Raw genomic sequence first — 17,710 nt, 5'->3', positions numbered from 1 at the left:
GTCCTGCAGGCAAGCTGTTATAACCTGATCATAATGCTGCTCGAGAATAGTCATGTTACTGCGCATCCATTCATCTGTATTTAATTTTATCTTTGCAGTGGTCTCAGCATTAGGGGACGAGGGTTTAATAAAGGAGGTCAACTTGTTGACTTGTCTCCGCATCCCTACTGGGAACATCTGAGTCCAAAAGGTCCTGTCTACCACTTCTGCATGATGGACTGCTTGTAACAGCTTGAAATATCTTTTCTTTAATGTATTTTCAGATTCATTGGCAGGGATAGCTGGTCTAGTGTTTCCCACGCTCCTAGACGGCCTGTCAACATGAATGCGGGACGACGACTGTTCATGATTCCCAGAGGCCATGGTCTAACCCCATAAGGAGCCAGGTAAGTGGGTTTAAAAAAACGAACAAACAAAAGGGGAAAGGAAATTGCTTAACAATTGCCTTCTGATTATTTCAGATTGATCCCTCCCTGATATTAAAAAGGGTTTTTTTCTTCCCTTTCTCCAGGTCTAATTCATAGGCGACCTGAGGTTATTAAGGTATAATAGCACAATCAAATGCACTCTTGTACAAACAACTTCGACAGGCGAGGATCAAATAATTTTTTTTAAAAAGCCATGGATCAAAGGTCCATATGTTAAAAGTCAGTCAGGCTAAAAACTGAAGTACAAATAATTGTCCAACAGTTGCCTACTGGTTTTTTCAAATTGATCCTAATCGGCCTTAAGAAGTTATTTGTTTTTCCTCTAGGTCCCCAAAATAAAAGACCTGAGTATTTAGAGCGCACTTAGCACGTTTCTGGGACACTAGCACATTAATATTTCATTTTTGAGGCTTTCAAAGAACCCGAGAAAAAGCCAGTTTATTTAAAAAAAGCACAATGTGCTTCACGGTGTCAAACCACACTCAAAACCCCATTTAAGGTGTCAACACACACGTCACACTGGCAAACTGTGCAAAACCACCCCACACACACTCTCTAAGGTGGCTGGTTTCTCGAGACCTTTGGCCGTTGGCTAGAAGACCAGAAGGTGTCAAAGTGCTATTTAAGTGCAGTAAAGTGCAATTTCTTGTGCAAATTACTTTCCTGGGCAGGGATCAAATAATTGTAAAAACATGGATCTAAAAACCATATGTTTAAAAATCAGCAAGGCTAAAAGTTAAGTGCAATAAAAAGAGCTCCTGACGTTTCGCCACTCTGTGGCTTCTTCAGAGGAATGATAGGGAAACTAACAAGACACACACAATATATAAGAAAACCCAGGGGGAGGAGGGTTAGGGTTAGGGTTAGGGTTGGGTTAGGGTTAGGGTTAGGGTTAGGGTTGGGTTAGGGTTAGGGTTAGGGTTAGGTTTAGTTAAAAGCGGGGCCCTCCTAAGAGGGCCACGAGGGGCACTGGCACAAGGGGGCTGTCCTTAAAAAAGGCTTTAAAAAAACCCCTAAGAAATAAAAAACAATTAAACAATTTTATTAAAAACAGCCTGACAGCAGAGCAACCGCCAGCGGGACAGACGGAGAGGAGATGCTAAAAGGGGAAGGGAGGTTAAAAGGCACAATAATTATATAAATATAAAAAGATAATTTAACATATAATAAATGTAAATACACACACACACACCTCTAAAACTTAAAAAAATAAATAGATAAGTGCTTTTAAACCAATAAATAAGTAATAAGTGCTTTTTTTTTTAAAAAGGAAATTTTAATAAAATAAATTAAGTGCTAAGTGCTTTAAAATGTAAAAACATACAAAAACGGAAAAATGTCTAAAATTATGCCAAATACAAGGTTAGGGTTAGGGTTAGGGTTAGGGTTAGGGTTAGGGTTAGGGTTTAGGGTTAGGGTTAGGGTTAGGGTTAGGGTTAGGGTTTGGGCTCATGATTCAACTGTAGTGAGACTGTTTTTATCAGAAGGAACTGGATTAGGATGTTAAAACACTGATCACATAGCATAATATAATGGATGGAATGATGGATGGATGGATAGATGGATAGATGGATGGATGGAATGATGGATGGATGGATGGACGGATGGATCGATGAATATTTTTGTATTCTCAGTGACGTGATGCTAATTATGCTCCCAGTCCCACAAAGGCTTCGTAAATTGTCCAGTTCCAATAGGTGAAGTGATAAGGTGTTCTCGTGATCGTAATTCCAAAAGGGGAAATTGTTTTCTTTGTTAACATGCTCTTCTGCACAGGGAGGTCAGAGACAGAGCAGCAGCCCTTCAGCACGGCAAACACTTACTGTGACATGTCGGCTTGAACATGGGCCTTTGTGTTGAAGGCAACACAATCTGCAGCCTGATTTCAATCCTTTAAAAAATACAATTCCATTCCACATAACAGCTGTGGGGCTTTGTCTGCTCAGAGAGAGGTTTTGATATTTAGAACATGGCTTTTACAACTTCCAGAACAACTGTAATCTGATACATTTAGTTTATAGATAGAATGTTTTATTCCTAATCCGAGACATCTCATGACTTTGCTTTTCTCTGTAAAGAGCTTCATGAGCAAACACTCTCTCTTGTGTGATCTTCGTTTGCCTCTTTTCTGGTATTTTATTTGTTGGAAATACATCAGCTGTTCATCTTGAGCCTATATGTGACAAAGGACTAGTCAACCCGCAGGCCAGAGAGCCACAGCACAAAGCCTGAACGCTGAATGCCGTTGAGAAGTAAAATCTGGAACTGTTCAGCACATGAAGGAGTGACTTTGTGAGTCCTCAGAGTATTTATTTCTCTTTATACCCCAACGAGCTTTAGTCGGTATTATTGGTAGTTATGGAGCAGAAAATGGTATTCCCAGAGAAATCTCCCCGGTGCTGTCACACCGCAGGAAGTCTTACAAGTCATTGAATCTAGTTAGGGCTCTTACAATGTTATTTTTCTTAAAAAGACGGTTGAAAATATCTGCCTGTGGGGAAAAGTAATTTAACATATTTCCAATGCAAATACAGACAGAAAACACTTGAAATTCCTTGAAGAATTTCCTTAAATTAATGCTTTTATGATATTGGAGCAATCTGTCGTGTTTTACAGTAATGTTTCATATTTCAGCTAAATCTCGGAGACACCTGATACTAAGCTGGGAATACGTGGAATAACCTGACTTTTATATTTCACATGTTTTAAGAAAAATATGAATTCCTTGTTATGATACACCGTCACCATCTCACATTGTCCATTTCTTTTATGGAACAGGTTCAATTTTACATCTCCATGACATCTGTCCTAGACTGTCTAGACCACAGTAATAATACATATAAAGTCCTAAAGTGACTGGCATTCCCATTTGTTGTACGGTGATCTGCTGTGTGCGTGCCAGGACTGGGTGAACAAGATCACCGACGTTATTCCTGTTAGACAATTCATTTGAAGGAGTCACTAAGTTTGAATGTTCAAAATCCTTTTTTTTACATGATATACTGCAGCTGTAAAAACGGAGTGAGGTGTACTTATGCCATTTAAAAGCATCTACGGAGCTCCTCTCAGCCTTCATGCACGAAAACATCCCATCACAACCGATCTCAACTTGACTTTTGTCGTTGTCTTATCTCTAGAGCTGATAAATGGATTGTTTTCCAGGCATGCACACCTTCAGCCAAGTGGAAGCACAGCTGCAGTCAAGTAATGCCATGGACAAACTATTATGGTCCAGATGTATCACAGATGTTAGATGGTGTGTTCATAGATGTGTCAAATATCTTGTAAATGTAAGCCTTTACCACATCTTTTAAATTAAAAAGAACTTGAAATAGTGTAAAAAATCTGGTTTCTCAATGTGTCGGGACTTTTAACGGGTTATTGGACTCTATTCCGACACGTTTATAGAGCCCGAACCCATCCAGCGATTTAACAAAGTAATGAGAGCAACACTGTCACCAGGTTGGCTCACGAAGACAGTCAGCTAACCACTGTGACTGTTCACTTCAACAGACGTCTAACAATCACAGATTTAAACGTCAGTTAGTCTGTTTTAACTCAATACGACCTTCTACAGCGCACCAGGGTGCTTGGTCAGGACAGCAATACTTGCTGAAAGTTAGAGGAGAAGACTGATGCTACTTTTGAGATGTATTTATCAAACAAGATCTTTTCATCGACTCCCTCGACAATAAAGCAAATTCAGCAAATCCCACTGCTTCTACATGAGTCGTGTTCAATATGACGCTGTTAACCTGCTTCATCTTCACATTAGTTGCGCTCACTGGTGAGAAGCAAAGTATTCTGCAGCCAGCGTGCACCAGTCCAGCCGAAGAGAGTGATGCATCTGTGCGAAGATGCTTTGCTGGCAGGAAACGTGTGCACAGTCATCAGTTGGCTCAGAGTCACGGTACAGACAGTTTCTCAATCAGGAAGTTGTATTCCAGAGATGAGAAACAGATTAAATCTACAAAAAGGGATATTGTAATAATCACATATTTAAAGATAATCTTTACTCTGAGAATTTCAGTGCGACATTCCTTTGCACGTGAACGTTTGAAGTGTTTCAAGGGTTAAGCCTCAGTTGGTTGGAGGAGATGAGGGCAGCCCATGCATCCTGCAGTCTCTGCAGGCCCAGCATGGTAAAATAATTAAGCCTTTGAAGGGGACTAAGCAAACACAACAGCACTCAACACCAGCCCTGTCCGCTCTCTGTACTTTGTTTCTCTCCCGGCCATTAGAGTGGACTTTCCTCCTCTGCTTTCTCACTCTGTTACCTGCCGCACTTAGCCCCTTGTGTTAACCAGCCGCCCACATTTCTCAACCCTTCATCTTCCTTTTTCACATTTCGTGGCCTCTGTGCAGATTCTCCCGCAGAGGACGGGTGGGGCTTGGGAGGGAGGGAGGGAGGGAGGGAGGCCGAGAGAGAGAAGGGCCAGGTGATTCACTGGTCAGTTTTTAACATCTTCTACAGTTGGCTTTAAGCTGAGGGCGGAAACAGAGCTGCTGGAATAGTTAACGAGTAATCCATAAGTGTTATGATACTGTTAAAGTCCCCTCCATCAAGTGGACTTTAAAACACTTGACAATAAGAGAATGGAAAACGTGTGATCTGATTCCTCTTCGTCGGCCGATTTTAGGTTCTGTTGATGTTGTTTAAAGGTGACAGAATGGGAACGTCCCTGTTGTCCTCTGAGCACGAAGACATTTAAATAATTGATTCAGGATACAACTGAGTCGTTACTGTACAAGCACTGAATCTAATGGACAAGAATAGTTTGACTTTTTTTTTGGAAATTCACTTATTGGCCAAGAGTTAGATGAAAAGATTGAAACCACTCTCATGTCTGTAGGCTGAACGTCTAGACACCACAGAACCAGCAGCAGCCAGTTAGCTAGCTTAGCATAAAGACTGGAGATGGGGGGAAACAGCTAGCCTGGCTTTGTCCAGATTCTTTTGTTTTAAATCCGCCTATCAGCATCTTAGCTCACTACATCCTGTCATATCTCATCTGAAAACCAAACTGAAGTGAATACGTCTCACCTGCTAAGCGTTTTGTACGGATTAAACAAATGAGATTAAAGATTTTTTAGCAATGAGCTAGCTGTTTACCTCTTCCTCCAGTCTAGAGACGAGTGAGGCAGCTGACTCAATGCCATTCTACCTGAGCATGTTAACGGCCAAAAGAATGCTGTGCATGTATTCACACATGGCTCACACATGATATTAATTAGACTAAACGTCCGTCAGTGTTGGCACCACAAAAACCACACATGACACTTAGGAGGTTGAGCACACCAAGGAAAGTCAACTACACCAAATTGAGCATCTGCGTACCGGACTGCTCTTATTCCCACACGCACCCCCTGGCCAAAGATACACATCCTAAACTTGAGATTGCCATAAGTGCACACTTATGGCAATCTCAAGCAATCATGAAACCAAGTCACGACACTGACATATCCTAGCAAGCGTAACACTGTCCAACACAAACAAATCAACGAATAGAGACAATGCACAGTGTGGCTGGTAGGTCCAGAGTGGCAACAATAGGATTAGAAAGCCTAAAACTGAGCACTTATGAAACCGAGGAGCTGTTTGAGCAGTACCCGTGGGGGTGGTGTGGATTGTCACCAATTGCTCATTTTTTTTATTGTATCCCACCACTTGGAGAAGTGTGAGGTGGAATTTTGAAACCAGGATGGTGATCTCACCACCGAGTGGACTGATGGTGATGATGCATGAGGGACATTACGTTCAGCTCCAAAACTCCAGCTCCTCTTTCTTATTTTTCAGAAGCTAAAGGCCGAAATACGTTGCGCTAGAAATGTGAAGATTGTCCATTCGTCTTTGTTTCATGCTGCTGTTAATGTGCACATTATCAAACAATCAATTTATTTATCAAAAGCATTGCAACAGAACCAGAGATCCTTTTTTATTTCACGCAACTTTCTTGTCAAAAACTGGCACCGATGCGTTCCTCGAGTAGCAGCTAATGTAGCCTCGAGCCGCTAGCCTCAAGTAACATGAGGAACGGGCTGCAGAGGTCTGGTAACTTCACTTGTAACTCTACACCCCCAGAGTTTTCTTTTACTCATCATCGCCAAAGTCACTTGAGGCAATCAATCAGTCATTGTGCAACTCCCTCTGGAGCCACAAAGGGCTTTGTACAACTTTTTACACACATGGAGTCGTACTCCACAGACTTTGATGTGTAAAATCAGTGGAGTTAATGACAATTCAAGGAGCTGTGTATTAACAATAAACCAAGCGATTAATAGTTGGCCTTTGGTTGAGTCTCATGGCTCTCAGCAGCCCCCATATAAAAACATTGGGCACATAAACTGAGACAAGACCTGCGTATTCTGTCCAGTGCACGGTTGAACAGGAAGCACAGGCTACTCTGCAGTAAACAAGTTGCTTTTAGCAAAGGAAGCAAGAAGGGCAGACTATTTTCAGTTGATGAAGACCAAACTTTAGAGCAAACTTTAGAGGTGGTGCAAATTCAATAGACGCGCTTCAATGAATCTCCTTGTGACTTCTGATGTCAGTAAGAGGATTCCTGTGAATGGAGTCCACTAAAATAGTTATTCGTTTAAACCTGTGTGTGAGATGAATAATAACTTTTCATGCAGTGTAATATAGTCTACTCTGTTTACTTGTATTTGCAATTCCGGCCAGACATACTTTACAATAGACATTGAAATAAACAGTGGTGAATACACTTAACTCTGCTCAAACTCTTCCCTGAGCCAGTCGGGAGCAGAACACCCTTCCCATCGAGGAAAAGCCTTCAGAGCCATTCTTTGTTCTTTTATAAATGAAACAGCGGCCTCTTCTTGCGACCTCACGCACACCTAGCGACCCCCGTAGCTGCCATTTGCCATAAAGCAGCAAATTTGCAAAATGTATCGTCTTTAATTGTTTGAGTTATTATTAAAATGTTTTACTATTTTATTTTAAGGGAAAAATGCAGAAAACGTCATCGACATTGTTTTATGTCTTCTGAGTTCAAGATTTATAGACGTAATACTACACTGATGGAGTATGATTTTGATTAATATCTCAAACTCTGACATCTTTGTACGACTAAATAAATGAATCAATAAAAACACGAAAAAGGCAGACGCTTCTTTTTTTCATTTTTGTGACATTATCATGAGACTACAGAGGGTTTAATTTCCCTGAATTCAATTTCTCACAGCTGAGTTCGGCCCGGCTCCTCACCTTCTTCCAGTCCATAGTGGACATTCATTGACGGCCAGGATATCTTCCTGCATCTCAATTTGTTTTCCAGCTATTTGGCAGTTTAGTGGTGAAAAACAGCAGCACGTGAAGTCTGTTGCAGGAGGAGAAGTCGTTTCACGGAGATTTGAATGTAAACCTGAGTTGTTTCAGTTTTGAAAGATACAAGTTGTAACTTCAAGAACACTTAAGAGAAAGACAAAAGGGGAAATGTATGATAATGAGCAAGCAAGAGAGAGATAAAGAGAACGAGAGCACGGTGAAGGTAGAGAGAAAGCGGGAAGGAGAAAAAGAGTAAGAGAGAGGCATGGGTATGATTCCCAGAGGACCTTTGAATTTCCCGTCTTTCTTCTCTGCGTTTTTCATGGTCCTCTCACTCCCAGGTCCACACAGCTGTTTCAGCTTCTTTCTCCAGAGCCCAGATGAAAGAGCCGCCCTAAGCAGCCCTGCAGGTAGGTCTGTTAAAGACATTGCTCTGGCTGCCCACTGCACAACACATGAAATAAAAAAGGCAGAAAGAAAAAGAGAGGGGGGGAGAGGGAAAAAGAGGATGATATGAAAACAGGGGTAAAAAGGAATTCAAAGAAGCGGTAGAGAAGGAACAGAGGACACAGATGACAGACAAGGAGAAAAGATGAAGATGGAGAGATGGAGGAGTGAGGGGGGGGGAGGATACCTGCCCTCAGCCACCCCAGACCTCCTCTTCTTCCTCCCCCTCAGCACCCCCTGATACCAGGAATGATGTCTGCTTTTATTGACTTTGTTAAACCGTTTTCAATGCTACTTCCTACGTGTTTACAAGACAGTAAATCACGCTCCACGGTGGGGGGGGGGGGGGGGGGGGGTTATGGGGTGAAATATACGGGGGGGAACATCCAAGTCGCTGGGAAGGAAGACCACTTCGACGCAGCCATCGACAACTTTGCAGCTTTCTCACTGCCAGCACGCCACACACACACACACACACACACACACACACACACACACACACACACACACACACACACACACACACACACACACACACACACACACACACACACACACACCTCTCCACAGGGACTAGATGGGGATGCCACTGTGGGCCACTTCGTCTTCATCGCTTTCAGCTTCATCTGTTCTGATGAGATCAGATGAGTAATTTCAGACTCGCTGAATGATGAAATTGTCGATGAGATTCTTGAAAACAAGCCTTCGAAGAGAAATAGCGAAACAGAACTGCAACAGTTGTTAAAAGCTTCAACAGAGAGCTTTATTTAATACCACCAGGAACACCACGTAAAGTCGTTATGCAAACACATTTGGGTTATGGCAAAATTGGGTCCCCTTAATCACTTCTACACACCGGGTCATTCCCAGACAGTCGTTTCATCCAGTTAAAAAGCCATTCAAGCTCTCCGCTCGAACACGAGTAAGTACTTCAAGCGTCATTCAGTGGCAAGAACTTTGACTCGCTTTTCCAAATTTTTCCCACCATAACAATTTTCTCAGGCGCTGCCACCGTAACACCACCACATAGACACTCGTGCACACTCTCACCAGATCGTCATCACTGTGTCACTGAGCTGCTCCGGCTGACTGAGAGCAAATGTTAGCTAACAGATTCACACACCCATTAGTCATTATCAGATGGTAATAATCCATCACGTTTGCAGTTATAAATATGAATAAGTCATGATTAACGGGTTGAGTTTCCATTTTTTCAATAAGCCGACAGCCAAAGTGAATACTTCTTCTGTAAGTTGTAACATGTCTTTAATAAACCAAGCCTGCTGTTGTAAATGGCAATAAGTTCTCAATAAATAAATGTTTGTCCTGATCCACTGGAGGAGTGTTCACAATGGCTGGAAGAGAACAAAACACAGCCACAACCTGGCAACCCAAAGGTTATTATCATACAGCATAAATAACTGATTAACATTAATAGAGTGATTCATTACAACTTGTAAATACTCTATAAGGGATACATTAGTAAGGGTGGTATCCATTGTCCAATCATTTGCTGTTATAAATGTTCATCTGAATTAAAAAAAGATCAATCGTTAAAGAATTGTGTTTTAAATGGATGCCATTAATCCTCCACGTCAGCAGCAGACTGTCAGCACGCTCTCCAGCCGGTTCAGGGTAAGTGTGGTGAAGTGGTTACCGGCACATTATGTGGTTCACGTTGTCACAACAAAGCAGCAGTGCATAATTACAACAGGTGAATGAAGAGTTTCTTCTTCTTCTAAAAAGTCGCTGAGGTTTAGGCGGTGAGCGACGCCACCAGATCACCCTGGGAAGCAAACCACGTTTTCTTTCCACACTCTCTCTCTCTCTCTCTCTCTCTCTCTCTCTCTCTCTCTCTCTCTCTCTCTCTCTCTCTCTCTCTCTCTCTCTCTCTCTCTCTCTCTCTCTCTCTCTCTCTCTCTTTCTCTCATATTCTGTCCGTCTTCCTCACTGGCGCTGATTTTTTCCCCCTTGTCCTCGATGGTGTCTACCTTTCCATTGGCTCTCCTTACGTAAGAGTGTGTATTTTAATGTCTGACATTAGCTCGGAGGAATAATCCCTCTCACTGAATGGTAGTCTGTGCTGGGGCCTTTCTGAGACATTCAGTCACTCTTCTTCTAAGAATAACCAATGTGCGTCTTCGCCAAAAACTTCCTCTTTTTCACAGTGATTGCTGTTTTCTGTGCCTCATTCGCTGATACCAGCTGGCTTCGTATTAGTGAGCAAACTGTGATCCAAATGTGAAAAGCAGCATTTGGGAGACGAACAGAAAAGACAAAAGGAGTCGGGATCTGAGGCAAAACTTGGACCTGCGTCAACTCTTCTCAAACTCATTAGGAGGCCAGAAACGCTGGTCACTAGAGAATCTCAGGAGCGAGGCAGCAGCCAGTTAGGTATGTGAAAAGAAATAGAATAAAAAATGATAGCTTTTGATCATGTTTCACAGGAACCTTTCATGTATAGTCTGGAGAACTTTAGCCAAACCTGTCCGACAGGTCACCTCAACCAAATGCCATTTACGCTCACAGAGACAGAATTGTTTCTAAATTGCAAATGGCTGTTATAGATTGTAGTGAAATCAAAGAGATGCATCAAATGCACAGTACTGGAACAAATGTTCTCAGTCAAGGTTTTGTGAAGCAATGAAGACTGTGAGGCTGTGTGTGAGAATAACCAGCTCACATGTAATCAAAGGAATAGTTCAACGTTTTGGGAAATAAACTCATTTGCTTTCTTGCTGACAGCGAGATGAGAAGACTCCTGTGTTTGCAGACGGAATATGAGGCTACAGCCATGCAGTCGATTAGCTTAGCTTAGCATTAAGACTGAAAACAGCTAGCCTGGCTCTGGGTAAAAAAATCCCACCTATAGCTCCTCTAAAGCTCACTCACAACGCTGAACACGTTATAACTGGTTTCTTTAATCCACAGGTGGTGCTTTTACTCGGGGTTATAACTATTTGTGTAGCGAGTTCCTGGAGTCACTGTGCGGTTGCCCGGTAACGAGTGCAGACTCGCATTGAGTGAGTGGGATCAATCTTCTCATCTGACTCCCAGCACGACATCAAATATGCATATTTCACAAATGTGTGACAATTTCTTTAAGAAAAGAGGTCAGGGAAGAATCAGTTGAGGTCCCAATGTGAAGTTTATGTTTCAGTACGAGGGGAACGTACTGTTAGCAACACGTCTCTTCCCTTCATCTGGCAATTAAATAAGAGAAGAACAAAACTCTGATCTTGAAGAATCATAAATAAACAATCTACAGGGAGATGTTATCTAAAAAGAAGAACTGAAAAAGCAGAATGTAGAATTGTTTTCATCATCACACATATTTAACAGCCATTGCAATACAATCAGCTTTTTTTTCAAGGTATTTGAATCCCTCTCAGAAAGTATCACTGAAAATGTGGGAAATAAACAAGATCAAGACTTCTGTCATTGTCTGGTCTTGTCTGACCCGAGGTCATGACAAGAGGAAGCAAGCAAGCATGCAAGTAGCTCAGAGAGAATAAAACAATGAATAAAGTCATGCTTTCTGCATATGAGACTCAGTTGCCTTTTAAAAGAGCGATTGTTGACATATTGACACATTTGTGAACATTTATTTGCATATTTTCAAGGAATCCTGTCACTAGAATTTGCTTCAGAGAATAAAAAGAAAAGATCAGTTGGAGTTACGTGCAGCAGACTGTCACAATGTTACAGCTACATATACAAAGGCCCACCATCTCTCCCAGGTTTCCTCTTCCTAATCAAATGTTCTTTAAATGACTCGTGACAGAACTAATCTGTGGGTTCAGACAGTCAATCAAGCACTTGTGATGAGTCATTGTGTGGTCTTCATAAAACTCAATCTCTTTCATTATCATGCATGTGGATTTCAGATTTAGGACGTGCGATCATTGCTTCACAGGGGTCAGAATATGAAAGAGCAAAGAGCTGAATTGTTCCAGGTGGCAAAATCACTTGTTACAATGTCCCACTGGAACTAATAAGGCAGGTCCATTTTCACCCCCTAAAGCCCCTGCATTGGCTGAAATGACTGATTTACGGCTAAGACGTTGACCAAATTCACATGATTATATATATAATATAGCCTACTTTACTCTACAGCTGTGCTGTGCGAAGGGTGCAAACGTTTCCCATAGTGCTCAACATGGGCCTGCATTTGTGAACTCACAGGTAAGAGTCACAAATTGGTTTTGGCTCATTTAGACCACAATCTGTACTGTAGATAATCACTTGTATTCTGATTTAAAGCGTGCAGAGCAGATGCTAACGTTTTTGTGTTCAGCTTTGGCCTCTTTTATAAGCTATGAGAGTGTGTGTATATTCTTAGTTTAGAGAGGGGAAAAAAAGCTGCTGCAAACTCTTGATTCACAATCATTTTCTTCTTGTGTTGGATTGAAAAAAGGCAAGCGCATGATCGATCAAGTTTAGATTATGTTCCTTAAAACCGCTCACTTTCTTCCATATAAGACGAGTGTGTAACAGTCACGTCCCCTTGAGGAAACCCTGCCGCTTTGTTGTCACGAAGAATAATTACGACATAATTGTTTGATGTAGTGCACGAAGCCGTGCTGTGAAAGTAGCAGACCAGACCTTGGACACCCTTTTGAAAACCAAACCAGGTTTGTGAAAAGTTATGGAAGAGTAATTGTGAGCGAGAGAGCATTTGTATCCAAGGCAAAGGCCTTAGATGTTATGTGAAAACCATTATGTGTCATGTGTTCACATGGAATACATATTACTTACATATGTAGGATGAAAAAGTACATCACGGTCTGTCCTGAGGGAACAACCTCTAACCTGCAGTCAGGGAATAAGTTAATGTAACTGTAGATTTTCTTAAGTACAAGCCAGGGAACGTTTCCATGAGGACAGTTCTGCTGAGAGAAAACCTCGTGCGGATTTTACATGGATGAAGATGACAAATAGATTAACGTGTGATTGTGAATTAATGCTTTGTTAAAAACATTTTGCTGATATTTTTGTGTGGATCTAAACCACAAATAAGCTGCTCTCTTGGTGACAGATTTCATATCCTCATCTCTCATCTTGTTTTATTACACATTCAACTCATTGATGGATGTTGTGTTTGTGTAATTGTGAGCAGGTAGGTGGAGGCAAAGCGTTTTAATATGTATTCAGTTTCAAATTGGCTCCAGCTCGAACGCTCCGCCTGCTCTCACCGAGGATATTAACTTCCCCGCAAGTTAAAGTATTTAAATGTAGAGCGAGACAGATGCTGTAGGTGGACTGGAGGCGACCACGAGAAATACGCGCGTGGGAGGAAGGTTGGCGGTTTACTGTCTGTGCATGTAATGGAGCGACAGCTGTGGCGTCATTGCTCTGACTATACATCAGACCAATAAAGCCGTGTTGGTACTCCTGGGATTCATTCAACTTAAAAAAAAAAAAGTCGTATTTAATCACTTAGTCATTTTCACAGCGCGCATCTGACCGTTGATGAGTGAAGATCCGTGCGTAAAACTACACCGACTCACCACTGCTCTGCTACAGAATGCCAGAGAGGCTTTCTTCGACTTCAAACGTGATCCAAGAGCTCCATCACTGAGAGAGTGATTGACACGGAGAGTTGAGGTGGTTTGGTGACAGCGACGCCGGACTTTTAGTTTGGATTGGCACCGCAGCACCCTTAAATCTTCTGGACTTTTTTTCTGTTTCAGTCGCGTGGATCCTGTATCTGCGTGGGACCCTGGCCGTTTTGGTTCTCTTAATTGTCACGACGATCACCGTCTATATGTCACAAGAGGGGAATAAACGTGAGCTGAAATTCCCACCAGGAGGAACTTTATTTCCGAGAGCTTCCAGCACCGAATCAGTGGAATATTCATGAAGCAATATTTGAACTATTACAAGATGAGGCTGAGAACATCGAGGTTAGGCTATCTGTAAGTAAAGAGCTGTCAAGATCAAATAGTTGCAAATGTAACTCATTGAATTTGACCAACAGGTTCGATAATTATTTTCTCTTCTTTCCCCAAAGGTTACTTCAGTTCACGGCGCTTTGCTTTTACGCACAGGTAACTCACATTTTCACTCCAATAAAAAAACATGAATGTTGCGTAAAGTTCTATAATTAAGTAGGTAAAACATAACAGGTATGCAGACGCCTTGCTAAGCGGCTTATAGTTCAGCGTCTCTACATCTGCAATGGGCTGCAATAACAATGACAACATTTTATTATGAGTGCTATGGCAATTGGCAACAATTCAAACATCTTGAAAAGAGGTAAGCTCCAGCCTAAAGAGTAATTGTTAAAACACATGTGGATGGAGAACGGCTGAAATGAGAAAAAAGAAGTCAAGAAGGGGTGAAAGATCATCGGTGGTAAAAACAACCTATGAGAGGGAAATGTCATCCCCTAAGGGACCATGAACAACATACTGGAGGCCATGTACAAATAAATGAAAGAGGACAAAGCAGGATGTAACATGGCATAATGCACTGTGGGCCTGGGCCTCTGCACTTTGACTGGCAAGCTTTAGTCTCCTCACACTTTACATTTTTTCTCAGGCTTTCCTGGGTTATAAAAAACTGAGACATTAAAAAGTAATTTCATATTTCGCGACATGTGTTTTCTATTGTCCGACAGAACACTGTGCAGTCCCCTCCTAATTTCAAGCACCATGTCACCGAGCAGAGCCGGCTGTCGGACCGCATGAGTCGCAGGTTGACGCGAACCTACCAGCTGTACAGCCGCACCAGCGGGAAACACGTCCAGGTCCTGGGCAACAAGAGGGTCAACGCCAACGGAGACGACGGAGCGGTGCACGGTAGGAAACATACGAGACGGGTGTCAGGCATGTTTTTAAAGAGCGAAGAACACCACTCATAATTACATAAAACACATTTCTGGGTATATTTAACAACCAGTAATATATCCGAACAGTTATTGATGGAAATATTCAAAATATCGCGAGAATAAAGGTGTAATTAGCGTTTGAATGTTTTGCTAAATAGAGTAAAACTTTTATGCTTGCTGACGTTTGCGTATAGTTAAATATTTAAGTACAGTTGTATTATAAATATTGGAACAAATGTCCACATGTGTTAATCTATTCAGGGAGAGCACTTTTTATTGTCTTTGAAATGATGAAGAATATTAAAACCTAAAGTGTGTTATTGCCAGATCAGTCCAAAGCGATGACAGCTAAAGATCCTCCTTTCTTACATTTCAATGCTTCTAAACCTCAGGAAAACAATGAGATAGGAAACGTGTTCATGTTACAAACAGGAATTGTTTAAATCCAATGGCGCGTGGGGCGGTGTTGAAAAGCAGTAAAACAATATGTCGTTTTTGGGAGCCTGCGGGGAAATGTTTGAGCCAATTGAAACAGTATACTAGCAATTGTAAACATCAGCAGCGGTGCCATCCTTCATGGCCTGATGAAGATGATTTATTTCGTGAGTGTGTTTGTACTCTGGTCCTTGACACCTGTTATGATAGACTTCAGGGGGATAGTCTTTGCTTCCAGCAGGGAGAACTGTCTTAAACTTAAAGAGAGCAGAAATCCTGTCACAAAAAGGATTTTGGTGTGCCGAGCCGAGCCATCTTTCCACCACAGCCACCACCATCCATCCATCCCCTTCTCAATGCCCGCTGCCTGCTTTTTTGAGACGCATTTTATGAGGAATTTTCATTGCTTTACAACTCAATGTATGACTCAATTTATAAGGAGCGCTGAAGTCAGCATCTTGCCTTTATACCTTTTCCTCTCCTTGCCTCTCCTGTGTGCTCTTTTGTCTTTTTTATTTCACGGCCTATACACACGCACACACACACACAGAGGGCGAGAGAGAGAGTCGGTCATGCACACATTGGCTACATCCTAAGTGGGTGTCACTCTTGTAACCGGCCCAAATCTGACCGCTGCTCTGCGCTTGTGGCTGTGTCCCTGACCGCAGTATTCTCACTCTCCTTCATCCAGTCTGAGCCGCATCCCGGCACAGCATTTACAGACAGTCAACAACAATCGCGCCGTGCAAAATCACGATCATTTGGTGCTATTTTGGAAGGCTTGCACGCTTTGTTAAAGGCGTCTATACTAGACCATGAAAGGGTTGAGAGTGAATTTATGTCATCTTCATGATTCTGTGTCACTGCTCATGAAAAACACTTTAACGGCATTTAATGATGACATGATGTAATTCCAGTTCATTACAGTCTCAGGAACATATTTGTCTCACACACTGTAACATCATAATCTGCGTGCCTGCACCTTGTCAGGACTGTCTTCTCATTGTTTGTGATCCTTTTTGTCTATGCAGCTAAACTGGAGGTGGAGACGGACTCTTTTGGAAGTCGTGTTCGCATTAAAGGGGTGAAGACGGGATACTACATATGTATGAACAAGAGGGGGAAGCTGATCGGCAAGGTACTCTCTAATTCATAGTGGCTGCATTTGTTTTTTTCTTGGAAATGTGATTCCAGATTTGCAGTTTTTGGTGACATATTGTTCAGACACAATCGAGGCCAGAACAAATTAGATTCCTTTAATTTCTCTGAGCGGCCCTCTCAAGGTTTCAAAGGGTATTTGACTGTCTGGAAATAAAGATGATGTTTCCGCTTCCTGGGACTCGTCCAACATACCTCAACTTCTCCCACTCTCTTTCTCTTTCCCAGCGGAAAGGACGAGGCAAAGACTGCATCTTCACCGAGATTGTTCTGGAAAACAACTACACGGCGCTGCAGAACGCCAAGTACGAGGGCTGGTACATGGCTTTCACACGCAAGGGCCGTCCGAGGAAGGCCTCCAAGACCAAGCAGCACCAGAGGGAGGCCCACTTCATGAAGCGTCTTCCCAGGGGGCACTTGCTGAGCGAGAGGAGACAGTTTGATGTCCTTCCTCTCCGTGTCCCCGCGCACCCTTTGAGCAAGCGGACTAAACATTCCCATCACCAGCGCTCAGGGGGCCGCTGAGCACTGAAACCACTGAGGGAGAACTGTTGACGAACCAGCACAGAAGAACCACTACAAGAGGAAACAAGAGCTCTCAGAGAAATTAACTTTTACAGTCAAGTGCCCATACACGTTTTGCCTCATTTTGTGGACTTTGTGTAATTCTTTGTACTGGATTGTATGTAACCATTGATTATCTAATCTGCTAGTTATTTCCAATTCAGTCAAATCGTAGGACAGATTTTTACTGGTGAACTCGGGGGCAGGGGGAGAGGGGGCAGCTTAAGCACAAAAGTGCTCAACAATACTTTCATGAATGAAAACCTTTGATTGGAAGTTCAGAAGCTCAGCAACAAAGAATGTTTAAAATAGAAATGAGTACAATGAAGCTAGACACGGCAGCTATCTGTGGATTTTCTTGGCTGCAGCACCAGAGTCTCAGTTGACATGCTATCCTGCCTTTAGGAGGCCATTCTGGAGAATTTTAACCAGTTTTTTTCTACATATATGAATATATTTTTACTGTAAAAATGTAAATGAATGATGGAAATATTTATTGTAGAGTGTATATTAAAACCACTAAAGAATCAGTTCACAAGCTGCGAGGCTTTTCTTGTT

The 17,710-nt window shown here is 42.2% G+C and overlaps 1 protein-coding gene across 1 annotated transcript; it reads left to right on the top strand.

Moving 5' to 3' along the window:
• The first annotated feature begins 13,885 nt into the window (after positions 1 to 13,885).
• Positions 13,886 to 17,576, top strand: fgf8b (fibroblast growth factor 8b). Its single transcript, XM_079278297.1, has 5 exons — positions 13,886 to 14,081; positions 14,177 to 14,213; positions 14,786 to 14,966; positions 16,462 to 16,568; positions 16,817 to 17,576. Exons 1-5 carry the CDS (start codon positions 14,023 to 14,025, stop codon positions 17,111 to 17,113), a joined length of 681 nt encoding a protein of 226 aa, XP_079134423.1. The 5' UTR covers positions 13,886 to 14,022; the 3' UTR covers positions 17,114 to 17,576.
• The last annotated feature ends 134 nt before the right edge of the window (positions 17,577 to 17,710 follow it).

Source organism: Melanostigma gelatinosum, assembly GCF_949748355.1.
Source record: "Melanostigma gelatinosum genome assembly, chromosome: 11".
NCBI lineage: Eukaryota > Metazoa > Chordata > Actinopteri > Perciformes > Zoarcidae > Melanostigma > Melanostigma gelatinosum.
Note: the sequence above shows the minus strand (reverse complement) of the source record. Positions and strands in the feature narration are given on the sequence as shown.